This window comes from Mytilus galloprovincialis, chromosome 2 (genome assembly GCF_965363235.1).
Source record: "Mytilus galloprovincialis chromosome 2, xbMytGall1.hap1.1, whole genome shotgun sequence".
NCBI classification, from domain to species: Eukaryota; Metazoa; Mollusca; class Bivalvia; order Mytilida; family Mytilidae; genus Mytilus; species Mytilus galloprovincialis.
In genome coordinates this window covers 45,282,901-45,303,030 of record NC_134839.1, presented here as the reverse complement: position 1 = coordinate 45,303,030, position 20,130 = coordinate 45,282,901, and the positions used below count along the sequence as shown (strand labels likewise).

General features: G+C 30.8%; 1 protein-coding gene across 12 annotated transcripts in view; it reads right to left on the bottom strand.

Moving 5' to 3' along the window:
• Positions 1-20,130, bottom strand: part of LOC143063667 (centaurin-gamma-1A-like) — a 95,805-nt gene that overhangs the window by 29,395 nt on the left and 46,280 nt on the right. For 4 of the 12 annotated variants that reach the window (XM_076235940.1, XM_076235944.1, XM_076235945.1 and 1 more), the window contains exons 6-11: positions 16,332-16,466; positions 14,817-15,034; positions 14,229-14,348; positions 10,419-10,517; positions 7,945-8,043; positions 4,295-4,396 (exon numbers count right to left, since the gene is read on the bottom strand). In XM_076235940.1, the coding sequence (XP_076092055.1) occupies positions 4,295-4,396; positions 7,945-8,043; positions 10,419-10,517; positions 14,229-14,348; positions 14,817-15,034; positions 16,332-16,466 (773 nt within the window). The remainder of the gene's footprint in view (positions 1-4,294; positions 4,397-7,944; positions 8,044-10,418; positions 10,518-14,228; positions 14,349-14,816; positions 15,035-16,331; positions 16,467-20,130) is intronic. The other 8 variants (XM_076235943.1, XM_076235946.1, XM_076235948.1 and 5 more) reach the window with 5 other exon arrangements.

Here is a 20,130-nt window from a genome sequence, read left to right as displayed (position 1 = left end):
ATTATATAAGTATACACGGAACAGTATTTGTAAGATTATATAAGAATACTGGAACAGTATGTGTATGATTATATAAGAATACATGGAACAGTATGTGTAAGACTATATAAGTATACACGCAACAGTATGTGTAAGATTATATAAGTATACACGGAACAGTATGTGTAAGATTATATAAGTATACACGCAACAGTATGTGTAAGATTATATAAGTATACACGCAACAGTATGTGTAAGATTATATAAGAATACTGGAACAGTATGTGTAAGATTATATAAGAATACATGGAACAGTATTTGTAAGATTATATAAGAATACATGGAACAGTATGTGTAAGACTATATAAGTATACACGGAACAGAATGTGTAAGCTTATATAAGTATACACAGAACAGAATGTGTAAGCTTATATAAGTATACACAGAACAGAATGTGTAAGATTATATAAGTATACATGGAACAGTATGTGTAAGATTATAAAAGTATTCACTTAACAGGAAGATTAAGATAAAAATGACAATTTTATCATACTGTAAAAGCACAAATTTTTCATACGACGGCTTAATGGTTAGATATACATACAGATGGGTGGATGAGGTAAACCAATATACAGATTCCCTCTTTTTAACTAGGAGGAAAATAGGATCTATGTATTGAAAAATATTACTGCATAACAAATCACCTTCATCAGTGTTTATCTCTTTTTTTCAAAATGCAAACAAAATAATTGACACTGATGAAAGGCCATTTGCTGTACCTAAATATTTTTTAATGTAATATTATTTCATCTGAATTATCTTTAATCAGTACAGCTGCACACATCTTGACTTAAGGATGTGGTCTTAGGTGAAATTAAATAAATCAAGAATTTTTAATTGATACTTTAAGCTGGTAGAGTATTGGTTAAGGATCAGAATTAGCTAAAAATATTGATAGGTCATGGAGCTCCTTTTCGAGATATTTGATTTTAAAAATATGGCAGGAAAAGGCTGACTCAGACTTTTACCTTATATTTGCCTTGGTTCTATTTGGATCTCAAATCAAAAGAAAGAAAATCAAAAATCTGCTTACATTTTGTCATATGACCTTTTATGAGCTATTAAGTCTTATATTAAAAGATAAATAGTTGTTATGGGGCAAAATATTCTACCTTGTATCGTATGGAAAAAAAACAAACAGTCCGAACATCTGACACAAATTCCAAAACCTCACCTGAGTTCATCCTTAAATACAATTTTCATGCTTGTGCAAATCTCTATTATCCAGTGACTATTAAATTTGATGTTTGGTTTTTTCCTTAAATTAATTTTTTTCGTTAAATATGTCTCTTCTTTTTTAAATATAACATCCTTAAACAAAAACACCCAAGAGCCTGAATTGCTCATCAGTCATTAATTAAAATAATAACCAATAAATTGCTTAGCCGAATGTTATTGTCCTGAAACTACAAAACTGCTTGTTTTTTGGCCCCTAATTCCTAAACATTTGGTACCATAACCCCCAAAATCATTCGCAACCTTCCTTTTGTGGTATTGAACCTACTTCTTAAATTTCATAGAGATCCATTCTCTTTCACTTAAGTAATTGTCCAGAAACCAAATACAACGAAGCAGCAACCACGCCGACAACATCATAGCATTATACGAACCCAAAAATATGTTTGTGAACGTGTATAAATGGTTTAATGTAAATCATTAGAAATGTATCGCAAAATCTGTTGATACTAACTAATATGTTAGTTTTAGAGTTGATCACTTAAATATAAAAAAAGAAGATGTGGTAAATGGTTATCACAGAAGTTGACCCATTTACATTGTACATTTTATGAAACATATGGTGTTTAATTTAATCTCATCAATTTATACTTCATTGTTCAGATCTGCTTGCAGAAATACAAGTGTTACATAAATGGACAGGTTAGTGCAACATGATACAACTACAGCATGTTAACAAGAGAGAAGAAGTGTATGTTACGGTATTCGGAGTAAGAGTTGATAGATTTTTGTGTTTGATTGAGTTAAATGCTGTAAGTAACAAAATAAATTTGCTAGACACATTTTTATCTTGGGTTCTATTCTAGTCATGCGAAAAAATCTTATGAAAATTTATTTATTCATCAAGTTATGATGTGATTTTTTCGTTTTCTTGCTGAAAAACAAAATCCAAAGCAAACAAAGAAACTTTCTCATGGGAAGAAAGCAATGAAAAAATAAATCTATATTTTTTTTGCAGACTACACCTTTCTAAGTTCTCTAAGGGACTGTCCCAAATATTTTGAGGATGGAACAATTCTAGTATGAATTACTAGATATCCAAAACACTTTATCCTAAAACATGTGAAAGTTGGCACTGCCAACAGATGCTCTCCCACAGAAGAACATTTATTGAGAGAAAACAAAAAAATGACCAACTTATTATGTTCATGATAAATGTAGTTTGGAATCTTATGTTTGTATCAATCATCAAAAGTTATTGGTGAAAACAAGAGTTTTAAAAGTATGTACTTGTACTAAAACTAAGGTTGCAACTAACATCACAAATATGGCTGTTTAAACTATTAAGCATACAAGCTGACATAATTTCCAAAATTGTCCAGAAATAGAAATCTGGATCATACCTTTTTATTATAAGATGACAACACATGTCTGTTTTGATTCTCTAACCCATATTATTATTTTACAAGTTCGTTTTCAATTGGGATTCACTGGCGGATCCAGAAATTTTCATAACTGGGGGCCCACTCTAGTCACGTTTTAGTGATACCCTATATAAGCAACCCATTTTTTTCCCAAAATCCTCCCCTAAATCCGTCTCTGGGATTATTAACTATTCTTTCAAATGGCTGTCACAAATTAATTTCCTGAATGTTAGGAAGGAATTGGTTGTTTACAGATTTTTGGTTTTTTTTAATTTCTCTGAGTAACATTGATATTAACTGTTCAACCATATTTCTAAAGTGATGCTATGTAATTAAACAACTTTTAATTAAAACTTGACATTTCACCTGTTTTTCAGAAGAAAAAAATGTTGCTATTTTTTCTTAGCTATGGCCACAAATATGTTTGATGGCAGTCGGGATCATTGTGGTTATCATTAATTAATTCAAACAAATTTTAGGTCCTTCGACATTGACTTTTTCATTATTTTTTACTACTTCTATGGTAGAAAATTTAATTTTTATCATTCTGTGAGATTTTTAGCTCATATTTCTTGGCATTTGGGGGTTAAAAATGTAATATTATAGTAAAAACTTACACCTCCTTTAATTTATTGTTTATCTAAGTTTGATTGTGGTTTTGTAGAGTTTTGTAAAGTTTGTGATGAATAATAATAAAGCTTACAAAAGCATAATGAGATGAGAGATGAGAGATGAGAGTATCTGTAGATGTACAATGAAAATGACAACACCATTACATACAACAAAAATAAAAGTGGTATAACAAATATTAACGCAATCAATATGCAAAAACAAAATTAAGGAAATTAAAAAACTACAGCACAACGATATTCATTCATAAAACATAAAATATAAAAGTATAACACTTATCAAGAGAAAAGAAAAAAATTGTGCAAATGGCATGTAAAACTACATACAATTTCAGCACAATTTATTGGACTCGAAATAATTTTGTATAAAGTATATGTATGATTGCTCAATAATTTAAAGCATATACTATTTTGGGATATTCTTAAGTACCAATATAGTATATGTTTATATATTTTTATGTGGGATATATATAATCTTTAATAAGATAAAAACTTTATATTTGTACATTTGGTCATGCTTTCAATGAAAAAGAAGGGAAAGACAGTGTAATATCATGCCTATATTCCTGCTGCTCTCAGTGAGTTAAACACAGAGTTGGAAATTTTTGTTAAGTATTTCATCCAAATTTAATTTTTTTTTTACCATTTCTAGGGAAGTATTCTTCATAGGAATAATTTAAAAATTCTTAAAGCATTAAACATACTGTAATAAAAATCATCATAACCTATAAACCTTTCTATATATATTGTTAATTTGAAATGCAAAATTAGAAAATCATTAAGCATTATATTTTCAGGCATTTAGAAAAGCATAGAATAAAAAGGGATAGGAAAAGCAAAACTAATGCTTAAAAATTCTAAAATAACCAACTTGCACTGCATAAAGTTGCAATACAAGCTATAGCAATATGAAGGGAAAATCTCCACTGCAATACAAATGTGGTATAAATAACTAGAAATACAGCACTTATGAAAAATGCAAAGAAAAAGGAAAAAAGGCATAATACACGCCAAGATGTGACTTACTAGAACCAGACTGGATCGTACACGAGTCATTCGATTCAGAAGTGGAGTGAAAGGAGAATTTTCATGGATATGTAATTCCATCATATACTTATCCAGTTTGTCCTACAGATGCAAGTAAAATAAAAAAAAAAGTCAAGAAAACAGGTCAAATAAGTTATTATCATACAACTGGAATCTGAAAGCATGTTCATTATCAATTCATAATGGCGTTCAAACATCTAAATAAGTAGGACTAGTTTTCACTTCTTTTCAGCAAAGTTAATGACAATATAAAACATGAATTGATACCTCATTATTTTACTTGAAGCAAAAATGGCAACCATAAATCTCTCTGTTTTAAAATCACACACATAAGTCCAGGGGTTTTAATTTGTTGGTTTAGATTTTTTTATGTGAACGATTTACGTCAGTTGGTCGTTGAAAAAAACATTGTTTTTACAACAGATACTTATTTATGAAGTTACCTTAGCTTTATTACAATATGTTTCTCTTTTTTTGTCATCATTCTTTAAATTTTAGTGCCAAACATTTTTCCAGCAGTTTTAAGATAAAATACATTTTTCATAATCATACAAGTCATTTCACTATGAACGAAAAAAAATTAAAAAAATAGAGAATGTGTCTATAGGACACAGATGATGCCCCCACTTGTGAATAAAGTTGTAAAGGGACATAACTCAGGAACAATAAAAGTTATGCATCCCAAATGTGTACTTGAGCTGTGTTTTGTGGTTATAAGAATTGTGTATAAGTTTCAAAACATTTGGTTCAGGCAAACAATAGTTAGAGAACAGAAACGAAAAATTTAGCAATTTTTCCATTTGTAAAGGGGCATAACTCTAGAACGGTAAAAGTTACGCCACCAATATTCAAACTTGATCTGAGTTTTGTGGTAATAAACATTGTGTAAAAGATTCATAACATTTGGTTTAGCAAACTAAAGTAAGAGAACCAAAACCAACTTTGGGACATACTTACAGACGGACAGATGAACAAGGGTAAAACTAAATGACTCCTCCACTAAAAAAATAGTGTTAAACTGCTTTCTATCAATGTTCATAATAAAGGGTGAATGAGCTTCATAAAGCATGGGACATAAATTTTAAAATACCCTGCTTGAATATAACAAACTAGTATGAAGTGGACCTCTTAAATAAGAAATCCAGCAATATTGTTTCTGTCTCTTTTGCCAGGAAATGCTTTTGATATAAAAATGGATGAAAAATTTGTGTACAGGGAGATACAAAATTGGTTTGAAATCAGACCACATCAATGATATTGCATGAACTAAGGGGTGTTAATTATCAAGCTTATGATACCTTTGGAAACAAAATATCCACAAGCAGTGGTATCATATGACCCCTGTAGTTATGATATTTTTGTCAAGTTTTCTTTCATTGCACATTATTATGCTTTTCCTAAAAATTGTTACAAAAACATATTACTTAAAAGCAATATTGTTGACATTCAGTATAATTTTCAACATCACGTCTAACAAAATTTAATTTCAGTACACAAATGTATTACTTTTTATATATATATATGTTAGACCTTTAAGCTTAATTATTAATATAAAAATTATTTACTGCGGCTTACTGCCAAAAACCAAAAAAATTGTGTACACAAATCAGACCCTTGCTCTGAAACATGAAGCTTCAAATCAATTTATTGATCTAAGGTTATAAAAAAAAATTTATGAACTTTTTTTTCAGTGACTGAAAACTGTGTTGCAGACAAAATGTTTAGAAGATATATGATCCAACTTAAAGCTCTGTTCAGATACTATTAGAAGATATGTACACTTGTGGTTTGATTTATATCTATAGAAATAACCACTATTATTTTACCCAAGCATAGCCACTAATACTAATGCAAAACTGAAATGACATACAGAGAGAATATCATAAAAATATCTTAAATATTTTCATAAAGATTCATAAAAATCTTGATGAAAAATAACACATGTTGGATCTTCAAATGAATAAATGAATAAACAATAAAAAAAAAAAATATATAACATAATATAAGTAAAAATAATAAATTCTAAAGAGCTTTTAATGCAATAAGAGTTAACAATATTCAAACTGACATTGACAGTCAAAACAGCAATTAACTCACAAACTACAAACTAAACAAAAAATGTTACACAAATAAGTAAAGGTATCATCAGTGATTTAGGCAAAGTTTGAAATTTATTTATAATGTCCTAATATATAATAGCTAAACAACTTTATACTTGAATATATTAAGATAAATTAGAAACTGTGAATAGCCTGTGTCGCTCACCTGCATCTCCCACTATTTTGTAAAAAAAATTATCATTAAAGGGCAATAATTCTATAAAGATCTAAATGGCAAATTCAGTCAAGTTTGTATCCTACTGAGCATTTTTGTTTATTAAAGTTTTAATCTATTTATTTTAGATTTCAAGATAATAGGCAAAAATGCACAAATGTCAGTGTTGACTTATTTGTACATCACATCTTGCTGATCATTTTTGCTATTCAATGATGCTCTATTTCTTTTAAATTTGTCAAAGCAAAGACAATATAAAAAAAATTATTGGAAACTTGATTACCTCAGGACAATAACTCATGTAAGAAGTTGCATGAACTGTTAAAATTTAACAGAATTTTATCAACCAGTTCAGGAGCAGTTGCAGATACACTTGGTCAGAATGACAAGTTAACAAACATACTTCCCTATCACTTCTTACCAACTGTTCCAAAATCCTGGGTATAATTATAGCTAGTATACTAGGCTAAGAATTAGAGAAAACCATGTATGATTCATTGCCAATCATGCATGCTTTTGTTTGAATTCTAAAAGGTAGATTAGATTGGAAAATAGTATATGTCACAAGTGAAAGAAACTATCTGTTAGTTAATCTTGATAGATAAATTTTAAAAAAATGGTTTTGGTGACATTTTGCTGTTAGATAAGCTACCACTATAACTTTCCGTTTAATTCTCTTAATTTCCAGTTTAACATGGAGAAATCACTTATGATACCTTAAAATAGTTATACATGAAGCCTCAACACCCACACTGCAGTTGAAATATTGCACACACACACATACATAAGTTAGTTATATAAAATTTTAGTTTTCAAGAATTTTTATTGATCAATGAGTTCCTCATTTTACCTGAACAAAACTAGAGAACAATGTATTCAGACTACACTAATATATGTTATTCATTTTTAGAACTATTAAAATAGAAGTAGTGTCCGCCAATATGATACTTGTATATAATATATGGTTATATTCAGTTACTTAAATCCTAGATGATAGTGAAATTTGAATAGGTAAACAAACCAAAGTTTGCCACATTTACTGATATTTTTCCCCAAAATAAAAATCAGTCAGGGAGCTATATCAACCACCTACCAAACATATCTGCATAAATTTGTCTTTACAGATTACTCCTTAAAACTAAATATCCTACAATGATCATATCTATATTCTATTCATCCTATTCCTTTCAATACTATAAATTTGAAACATTCTTAACAATTAACCAATATGAACAGAGATTCTATGTACACTAGTGGTAAGAGTGGTTATATATTGGTTAAATACTGTTAGTATTTTAGAACTAGCATTGTTTTAACTATACCACTCTAGTATAACTGTGGTTTGTATCACTTACACTTAGGAAAGACGATTTTAAAAACTTTGAATTTTTCCGACTCAAAATAGGTGTGGTTGTGGAAGGATGCAGTGTCTGTTGTCGCAGCTCTGTTGCTCCCTGGGGATGAACAAAAACAAGCATTGCATGCAAAAAGATCACAAAGCCAAATGAGAAAATGAAAACAGTTGATGAAAGTAAAGAGTCAGAATTGTTTACATGACTATAGCTAAGTTTATATTTTAACAAACAAAACCAAGGGAAATTTAATGAAGTTTGATTTACATTGCATCAGGGTTCTAAAGGAGCTTTTTAACTTCTCTTCTATATACCTAACAAATATTCATCTAGATTAACCTTTCATACAATTAACACTTCATTAGCTAACACTAAACAACATGTTTTGATGCTTTGGAACCAATTTCTAAAAAGATCTAGGAGGGTTTCCTTGTCTTGGCTGATTTGAGTGTCGTTTACTTTTTAATAGGAATGAAAAAAACACCCAAAGATAAAAGTCTTTGTCAGAGAGGTCTTTCTTAAAATGAAATAATATATTCTGATTTTTATCATTAGTCCCTTGTACAATGCACCCTTATCCAAAAAGGTATTAGTCACTGGCAAATACTTTTAGAGGTGCTGAGTTCATTTTTAGTTGTTATAAAAGAAAAAAGAATAAAATGGGTTAAAATCCTTAACTCCCTTATAAACTCGAAATGACTGTAAAGTATGGTATACAACTAATCATGACTTAAAATCTTAACATGTATGAAAGCTTTCTTTCAAACAGGCTCAGAGAATTCTTTTTTCACAAGATGGCATTGTATTACTATAGTACATAAATGGAGAATGTGTCCCCATGGACACAGATGATGCCCCAGCTTACATACAACATTTAAAAGGGACAAAACTCAAGAACGAGAGAAGTACAAAATTGGATAGCGTCACTTCTCTCTTTCTTGAGTTATGTCCTTTTAAAATGTTGTATGTTGCAATTTTTTGATTTATAAAGGGGCATAACTCTAGAAAGGTTAAAGTGAAGCAACCAAAATTCAACTTGATCTGTGTTTTGTGGTAATAAGCATTGTGTATAAGTTTCAAAACATTTAAAAAGTAAAATCAAAATGATAAAGTCAATATAGCTCCTGTAAAATTTATGAAATCATTATGGCAAAATAGTATGGCCTACCAATGCTTTTATAATGAAATGATATTTTTTACATGTCTACTACAAATGATTACAAACAATCTTGCCAAATAAGAGAGCAGTTTGCCATAACTTCTCCAAGGAGTTACATTCATGTGTTATTGTGTAAAACAAGAATGTGTCCATAGTACACGGATGCCCCACTCGCACTATCATTTTCTATGTTCAGTGGACCGTGGAATTGGGTAAAAACTTTAATTTGGAATAAAAATTAGAAATATCATATTATATGGAACATGTGTACTAAGTTTCAAGTTGATGTAACTTTAACTTCATCAAAAACTACCTTGACCAAAAACTTTAACCTGAATTTCGCACTATCATTTTCTATGTTCAGTGGACCATGAAATTGGGGTCAAAACTATAATTTGGCATTAAAATTAGAAAGATCATATCACAGGGAACATGTGTACTAAGTTTGAAGTTGATTGGATTTCAACTTTATCAAAAACTACCTTGACCAAAAACTTTAACCTGAAGCGAACGGACGCACAGTCGGACGCACAGACGGACGAACGAACGAACGGACGCACAGACCAGAAAACATAATGCCCCTCTACTATCGTAGGTGGGGCATAAAAAGTGTTACTTGTAACCAAAATTACAAAAGGAAAACTACCTTTAACCTAATAACCTAACGAACAAGCAGACCACAATGCCCCCTTCCATTGATGGGGCATAAACAAATATATCCAAATCCACTGGTTTTAAACAAGAACATAGTTTAAATCAAGAATCTAGAATCTAGAACCTGTTCCTGCAATGTTGTAAATGTTAAAAAAAAAATTTTTTAAATATTATGTTACTTTTTAAAAAGAATTTTTTAATCTAGCTTTCAAAAGTCTTCCATTCTTTCTTACTAACACCACAAAGAGCAACACATACTAACAGAGCTATAGCCATTTGTTGGGGCAGGACAGCAACAACACTCTGTATAACAAAGATCACCTCTGCAAGGCCACATACAGATAAAATAAGACAATATTCATATCATAGACTGCCAAAAAATTTCAATACTTCAGTACTTATCAATAATTAGTGATGGGAAAATGCTACCAAGACAATTTGTGTTGAAATGAGTATTTTCATGAATATTTGTGCTATTTTTCACACACATGTAACAAAAGCATGATAAAAATGGAAAGTGACATTCTGACTGAATTCCTAGATAACTCCTATAGAACACTATACAGAGGTAATCTTTATATGCAGGTTAACATGCTGTATTAAACAATCTAATCTCTAATTATCACAGGAAGATGTGTTACTTCACAAGCAAATGTGGACTTACACTGAATGAATTGGACTTCTGTATAACAGACATTTTCTTGTTTTTACGTGAGGATAGTGGTGTTGAGGTAGATATATCATTTATTTCCCATCTGTCAGCCTACAATGACAAAATCCACAAAACATGCAACATGCATTAGTCTAATGGGAAGAAAATAAATGTGAAGCATAAAAATAAATTGTAATAAATTCACCACACAGAATTTTTTTTTACAACATTGATGTAAGTGTTTTAACCTGTAACAAAATTGTTGATCTTTATATTTTCTGTTTAAGCTGCCAGTTCTTTTTTAAATATGAATTTGCAGGGAGTAGGAGGCAGGCACTATAATGCACTGTTTCAGAACCTAAAGGGCTGTCATAAGTTTCTTTGTACACTTAAGTGAAACCAGTCTGATTAAAATCAAACATCTCACTTGCTATCGTTTATTTATATATGGCGGGACATATCAGAAAACGGGAGCGCTGACAGGTTTGATTTAATCAGACTGAAATGAAACTAGCATTAACTCATTGATTGAATTTCCATTGTTTTTTAGGCAGTTAACCAATCCAGTTTTGGTATATGTTTTTTTTCTTCAAAAACCTGTCTAGAATGCATTAGATTCTGAAACAATGAAGTATAATGCCATTGTATGCTGATATCTGTCAGAAAGTAATTACTTTGTTTTGTTTTTGTTTAGAGTGAAATCAAATTAGACTGTTATATAAATGATCCTTTTAGGATTGTCAGTTTATAACATTTAAATCAAAACATAGTCCATGAATATTTACAAATTAATCGAAAAAGTTAAAAAATCTTCTTCCCTGCACCAGTCCCTACTCCCCTTTCATCAAAGTTGATATTTTTTTGGGGAAAAGGAGTAACCTAGCTCTGCAATATAAATTCAAAAGGTGCAATGGCAAATAAATGGGTAGATTGAAAAGCCAAGTACAACAGATAAAGCTTTACACAAACCACAATTACAATGTGTATTCTAGTTTATGAAGTCCAGAAGTAAAAAAAAACAAAAAACTAAACTGAGGGGTTTTGATATGAATATGGAGTATGTAAGATGAATCTTTTTTAAACCTTATTTATCACTTTTCCTTTCAAAAGACTTTTGTCTCAACCTTAAGATTGAAATTCTTAAAAACTTTTTGCACCAACCTGGTTTCTTAATAAAATGTATTGCTAAGCATACATGTATGTTAAATTCTGCCAAACTATCTGTTTAACATATTTCAAAAAAAAACTTGTCTTTCTAGGAAGTGAATGTGTACCTTGATTGTTAATGTTAGAATAACACTAAAACAATAAGAACTTTCAAATTTTTTGAACATAAAATTAAGTTAATGTGATTTAGTATTCCATGTCTTTAAATGAAAGAAAGTGAAAATGATATTGGAAATTTCAATTTTAATAAAAAGTTGTGTTTGCAGTGGTCTTGCAAGATTGCCAGTCATGCATCTCATTTGTTGTTTGGCTAGCCAATTACTGTAAATGATCTTAAATGGTGATAATTTTCAAAACATTTGGCAACACTAAAGTCAGAATATGGTAAAGGCACATTCAGCATTTTTTACATTTATAAAGGGACATAACTTGAAAACACCTTAAATTTGAAACTTGATCTGAGTTTGGCAGTAATAAGCATTGTGTACAAGTTTAATTTCATTTGGTAGAGGCAAAGTTAAGTTAGAGAACGGTTCCTACATACAGATTAAATAGGGCAAACCTTTAAAATTGTCATATGGTTAGCATCAGGGGAATCAAATATAATGTTTTCTATCCACAATATTTGCTAGAGTGATCACACTAAAATGGCTTGCCTGCTTTACCTATCATGATTAAATTTATGTTAAAATTGTGTAATATGAAGATTTTACTTCAAGTATCATATAACCTTTACATTATCAATGATTGCCATATTCACACAACAAACATACCATATTTAGCCTTTTGTTTATAGTATATGAGAAACAGATCTTGCTGTAAAAATTGAGCATTGACCAATGAACAATTAAAATGAGGTCAATGTCAAATGAATCCTGCCAGACAGATATGTACACCTAAAAATCATTTTCTACACCAAAAAAATAGTTAATAGGTTAAAAATTGTTATTGCTTATAGAATCTAATCGAACCCCAAAAATCGTGGAAACTTAAAATTGACCAATAAACCATGGAAAAGAAAACAAAGTCAGATGAAACCTGCCAGACAAATGGGTACATCTTACAAGCATTCCATTTACCAAATATAGTTGACTTATTGTTTACAGTATCTAAGATACAGATTTGAATTTCGAGACAAGAATTGTAGAATAAATAAAAAAAAATTGTACAAACAGAATAAAATAAAGAAAATTCTTTTCCTTGCTTTTCCTAAAGCTTTTCTTGCAATAAAATCAATGATAAATTCCTTATATATAAACCAAATTTTTAATAACATAATGATTTGATGTGACCTGTTATTTGAAAATATGTCTAAAAATAACTATGCATGATAAAATATAATGTGCCATCAAAAAAATTCAGAGGAAAAAATATTTGAATTATGAGTTACTTGAATATTTGAATTATGAGTTACTTGAATTAGGTAAAGTTCAACAAGGGGGTCAGATGTTTATAAACAACTGTGGCTATCAAAAGGAGGCTTCTAAATTTCATTTACAAAAATCTTGTATTTTCCAACCCTCAAAAAAGTTATTTAGGAAATGTCCTGTAAATTAACACATTTAATAGGAAATGTCCTGTAAATTCACACATTTAATGGTTTTTTTTCTTATTTAAAAAAGTTTTTAGCTTGCTTTCAATTAAAAGTATTGAGTAATGAGCACAATTGGTTTAAGGTGAAAAACTTCCTGCATGATTTTATTGAAGAAAATTGAAACTGTTTCCCAGCTATTTAAGTTCATTTTAAAGCGGGCATAGTACCCTAAAGTTACACATTATCCAAACAACAGAAAAAAAATCTTTAAAACGAACAGTTGCAACTCTTAGAAATGTACACGTATTATGACTACTTATGTGTAGACAGGACCTGATTTAAAGTAAAGGTAGTCATAACATTTTTCTGTTTTTATGAAATATAGTCCAAAACCATGGCAAACCAATTAATGAAGTAAATGATATTATTACTAAATGACAATATAAGCACTATTTATAACCTCATGAATACATTAAAAAAATTGGAGATGACATTACTTCATTTATAAACTTGTATCAATCCATTTATCCTATTAAAAATATTTCAGACATAAAAAATAAGTTCAACTCCTCGTTTCACAAAAAGTCTTGAGATAAAAAATATTTGTTATAGTGATTAACAAAGTGTTTTTTGTTGTCCCACTAACATTGACTATAAAAGCTTTTCAGAAAAGGTTTTTAACGCATCATATTCATACCCCCCATTTACTTGTCACATGAAAACCTGAAGTTGGCAATCACTCCAGTCTCTACCTTCGAAATTATCTTTGTTTTAATAAGCCTATTTATTTCACAGGTACAGAGAAGAAACGATGGAAGCCAAGTGATAAACAAATACTAGAATCAGTCAACAACATGGGTCCTTTGTTTGGGTCCTGTGTTTCACCTTTCAATATTGACATTCTTTCTTATTAAATAACTAAACATGCTGAGAAAATGAGTTTAATACCTAACTCCATTCTTTATTTTAATCTTTAGATATTGCGATGAAGTTCTTGTTTAAAAAAATAAAGAACTTCCAAAATATGTTTTGTAACATTAACAATGCAAATGCAACTTTGCAAGTAATATTTTGACTGTTAATGAGTAGATTGGAAATATTGAACATATTATTATGACTACCTCATCTAACTGATTCTGTTCTTGCTTCATTTGTTTTTCTTTCTTTCTATCAATTTTATCTTGTTTCTCTGACTTTCCTTCTTTTTCCTTACTTTTTTCTTCTTTTAAGTTACTTTGGCTCTACAAAAACATTTACAGATTAGGTTAAAATAATCACCAAACAGAGCCTTTAAGAAGATCTCACAGATTAATACCATCTCCCCTGCTACCAAAATGTTTCAAAATAAGTGAAGAGTGTGCCCATAGGACACAGATGCCTCGCTTGTAAATATAGATCAAATTCTGCTATTTTTTGATTAACAAAGAAAATAACTCAAGAACCGCTTAAGTGACACCATCTAAATTGAACTTGATCTGTGAAGGTCATATGGCTACCTCTGATAAAATCTAAAACATTTGGTCTCCAGTGAAGAGCTGTCTCAGTGGCAATCATGCCACATCTTTTTATTTGTATTGTATCTAGCGTCAAAAGTTAAATTGAGGCTTATTGTACGTATAACATGAACAAATTATCTGTCATTAACTCAGTGATATATCTTAATTTTCTGTATGAAGTCTTTGGATTTCAAATCATGTGTAATTGAATACCTGTACAATACTACTGGTACTGCTGGTAGGTGTTACTGTGACAAGGGTACCAGAACTTGATGTTGACTGACTACTGGTACTGTGTGTATCGAATGGTTTGCTAGCATTAGATTGGGATATGAAGTAGGCTCTATGAGAATGAACTGGGGTCATAGGAACACTTGGCATTGGTGATGATGAAAGTGATGGGTAACGAGTTTGGACTATTCTCTGGCAAGCTGAAATACAAAGATGGCAAATTTATTAATGAAAAATTTGACCTTACATCATAAGTGAATATAGAAATCAAGTAACTACAAACCGTGTGCTAGAAGAGGCAAAAAATACGAAATGCTTTACAAATTTGATCAGTTTAATATATTTAATAAAACAAAAATATAACCTGTGAAAATGCTAGACTCCAGACATGGAAGTAAGTGTCTTTCTTGCCTGTTTTAATGATAATGATTGAATTCCATGGTCAAAGTTTTAGATGAAAGTTTTACTAAAGGTATCATATAAACTTAAACAGTATTTACAAGATAGCAAGCTTTGTTCTGTTAAGCATACTCAACTCATTCAATGTAGCAAAAAACAGGAAGAAGATGTATGACAGATCTTCATTTTACCTTAAAGGGGCACTAGCTACGAAATATATAAAAAATCTAAAGTTTGATTTTTTTCTGTTCAATCAATAATGAAAGTGAAATAGTGAAAGAACAATTCACCTTTTGCAGCCAAAAAGGTTCAATTTTGTCAAATTACGCTAAGAAACATTGATAATTAGTAATTCACTTGCAAGTGAATGAGTCGACCTCTTTAAATCCGTATTCATGTGAACTTCAAGTTAACCCCTAGCTAGAGATTGACAACGCATGCATTGTACGTGTACTGGTTATTTAAAGAAAAAGAATGTCAACAATGAAAGTGAAACTACGGTAAATCATTTAATTACTAATTCGATGCACATAAATCATTCTTATACGGGTAAACGCAATGAGAAACATTTATTTTTAATCTATAAAATAAAATCAAACAGACCTATAAAAATCCAATTGCATGTGTTGGTTTAATCTATTCGTATCTTTATTTTTGTTTACATCGCTTATATGGTCATCTGAGGTCAAATCGATAGTTAATTAGATGGCGTCTGGACTAAAATACACACGAAACGAACCTATATATTATCTACCCCATGCTCTGTAAACTGTTTATTTTAGACTTTTGATAGTTTGGATAAATGTTTTACATTGTTATAAACCAAATATGAGAATTTGAGTCAAATCGGTTACCATGAATTTGACAGCTAGTGCCCCTTTAACCAAAAATATCATCCTTAGAATGTACCGATTTCCTATTTCTATGTTAAGTGAACCATGAAAAATGGGAAGAACTGTAATATGGGTTATAATCTGAAAGGTAATACTGTATCATGAAAAATAGACAGATGTAGACAAGAAAAAATACTATCACCCCCTCCCCCCCCCAAAAAAAAAAAACCAACACTTTAGGCAGGGCATAAAATTAATAGAGTACCATCTTGAAACACTCTTTCAACATTTAAACCATATGTTGCACATGTCTCATAATATGAACATCTTTTAAGGTCATTGGCGAGTTTTCTGGCTCTGGTATCATCTATAACACGGGGATTGCTTTCACTGATGGCATCTGCAAAATACAAAAGAATAAACTGGATCATCTATATACACACATAACATCATAAGCCATTGATAGATTTATTGAACATTCTAATGATAAACTTTCAACTTAATATATGTAGTGTCTATTGTTACATCTAATTACATTAATGAGAACTAGAGGCTCTAAAGAGCCTGTGTCGCTCACCTTGGTCTATGTGAATATTTAACAAAAGAAGCAGATAGATTCATGACAAAATTGTGTTTTGGTGATGGTGATGTGTTTGTACATCTTACTTTACTGAACATTCTTGCTGCTTACAATTATCTCTATCTATAATGAACTTGGCCCAGTAGTTTCAGTGGAAAATATTAGTAAAAATTTACAAATTTTATGAAAATTGTTAAAAATTGACTATAAAGGACAATAACTCCTTAGGGGGTCAATTGACCAGTTCAGTCATGTTGACTTATTTGTAAATCTTACTTTTCTGAACATTATTGCTGTTTACAGGTTATCTCTATCTATAATAGTATTCAAGATAATAACCAAAAACCGCAAAATTTCCTTAAAAATTACCAATTTAGGGGCAGCAACCCAACAATGGGTTGTCCGATTCATCTGAAAATTTAAGGGCAGATAGATGTTGACCTGATGAACAGTTTTACTCCAGTCAGATTTGCTCTAAATGCTTTGGTTTTTGAGTTATAAGCCAAAAACTGCATTTTACCCCTATGGTCACGCCACACATTTTTTAAACTAGATACCCCAATGATGATTGTGGCAAAGTTTGGTTTAATTTGGCCCAGTAGTTTCAGAGGAGAAGATTTTTGTAAAAGTTAACAGACGACGCCGGACGACGACGGACGACGGACGCAAAGTGATGAGAAAAGCTCACTTGGCCCTTTGGGCCAGGTGAGCTAATAATATTCAAGATAATAACCAAAAACAGCAAAATTTCCTTAAAATACCTATTCAGGGGCAGCAACCCAACAACGGGTTGTCTGATTCATCTAAAAATTTCAGGGCAGATAGATCTTGACCCGATAAACAATTTTATCCCATGTCAGATTTGCTCTAAATGCTTTGGTTTTTGAGTTCAGGGGTTTATCTGGGTTTTTGGGAAAAAGGACCCTGGCCAGTTTTGGGAATTTTTTAATGCGGTTTTCAATGAGATTGGGAAAAACAACCAATATACCAGATGTTAGTTTTAGTGTGTTTAATTCATTAAACATTTTTTTGTTGGTGAAAATAAAGTAAGGACTACACCTTCTTTGTTTTTAAATATAACAACATGACATTTGAGTATCAAAATAATGAGTTCTAACTTCTTGAGGATTGTTACATTTTTTTGATTTGACTTGAAAATTTGTGAACTGAAATATTTTGAGTTCTGTATAAAATATATCCTGTTTCTATTTTCTTTTTTTATATATCTTTTAGTTTTCAATTTTAGTGTTGCTAAGTCAGCTGTCACATGTTACGTTCTTTTAATTTTTTTATTTACTGTTTTTGATTGACAAACCCGGAATTATATACTTGTCCGTTTCCCGATTTGATCTGGTTTTAGTATTTTCCCACACTTCCTGTTTATTTATGGCAGCCATTGTTTGTCAATATTGTTTGTCTAAAAATGTTCAATATGTTTCAACTTGGATTTACACATTACTTGTTGGCGATTTTTGACATAAAGCTTGCGGTTGAATACAATAAACATCTCTGTCATTAATAATAAAGATGGAAATGAATTTTGTGATCATTTGGGAATTTTGCTCCCAAAATTGGGAAAAATGTAGGGTTTTTGTCGTTGGGAATGGGTCCGAAAACCGGACCCTGTAGAATGCTAGAGAAATCCATGGAGTTATAAGCCAAAAACTGCATTTTACCCCTATGTTCTATTTTTAGCTGTGGCGGCCATCTTGATTTGATGGCCGGGTCACCGGACAAAATTATATACCCAAAAGATGATTGTGCCCAAGTTTGGATTAATTTGGCCCAGTAGTTTCAGAGGAGAAGATTTCTGTCAAAGATAACTAAGATTTACGAAAAATGGTTAAAAATTGACTATAAAGGGCAATAACTCCTAAAGGGGTCAACTGACCGAAATACTTATTTGTAAATCTTACTTTGCTGAACATTATTGCTGTTTACAGTTTATCTATATCTATAATAATATTCAAGATAATAACCAAAAACAGCAAAATTTCCTTAAAATTACTGATTCAGGGGCAGTAACCCAATAACGGGTTGTGTGATTCATCTGAAAATTTCAGGGCAGATAGATCTTGACCTGATAAACAATTTTACCCATGTCAGATTTGCTCTAAATGCTTTGGTTTTTGAGTTATAAGCCAAAAACTGCATTTTACCCCTATGTTCTATTTTTAGCCGTGGTGGCCATCTTGATTTGATGGCCGTGTCATCGGACACATTTTTTAAAATAGATACCCCCAACATGATTGTGGCCAAGTTTGGATTAATTTGTCCCAGTAGTTTCAGAGGAGAAGATTTTTGTAAAAGATAACTAAGATTTACGAAAAATGGTTAAAAATGGACTAAAAAGGGCAATAACTCCTAAAGGGGTCAACTGACCATTTCGGTCACGTTGACTTATTTGTAAATCTTACTTTGCTGAACATTATTGCTGTTTACAGTTTATCTCTATCTATAATAATATTCAAGATAATAACCAAAAACAGCAACATTTCCTTAAAATTATCAATTCAGGGGCAGCAACCCAACAACAGGTTGTTCGATTCATCTGAAAATTTCAGGGCAGATAGATCTTGACCTGATAAACAATTTTACCCTCATGTCAGATTTGCTCTAAATGCTTTGGTTTTTGAGTTATAAGCCAAAAACCCCATTTTACCCCTATGTTCTATTTTTAGCCATGGTGGCCATCTTGGTTGGTTGGCCAGGTCACGCCACACATTTTTTAAACTAGATACCCCAATGATGATTGTGGCCGAGTTTGGTTTAATTTGGCCCAGTAGTTTCAGAGGAGAAGATTTTTGTAAAAGTTAACGACGACGGACGACGACGGACGACGGACGCAAATTGATGGGAAAAGCTCACTTGGCCCTTCGGGCCAGGTGAGCTAAAAATAAGCTTAAACTGAGATAAAACACAAAAGTTTAAACTAGATAGGATCATTCACTCCAAAGTTTTGTTGACATTGGTTCAGTAGTTTAAGAGGAGAAGAACTTTGAAAAAGTTTTAAATACATGCCAATTCATATAAAAAGCTCACATTGGCTTTTAGGTCGGGTGAGAGAAATATAATACATAATCTAATTAGAATACTTTTAAGACAGTTCAATTTAATATATATGTGTTGCAATATCAAATGACAATGCATAGATTTTGATTTCAATTATAGTGAGTGACAACATGTGTAATTCAATCAATAAGCCAGGCATGAATTTAATGCATTGCTTCACTTTAATATTCAAGAGCTTTAGAAAAATATCCAGATTCAAGGGATTTATTTCTAAAACAAAATGTATGCACTCAATTAATAAATTGCATAATGATATCTTCTTTTATAACTGCTTTGCTTTTTATATTTTTTCTCTAACACAGGACAACTGAAATCAAGTTTATATCTAATTTCATTTTAAAAATCTTATACACAGATCTTTTTAATAAATAAACACCAACATACAGCTGGAAATCAAAAATCAGATGTCAGA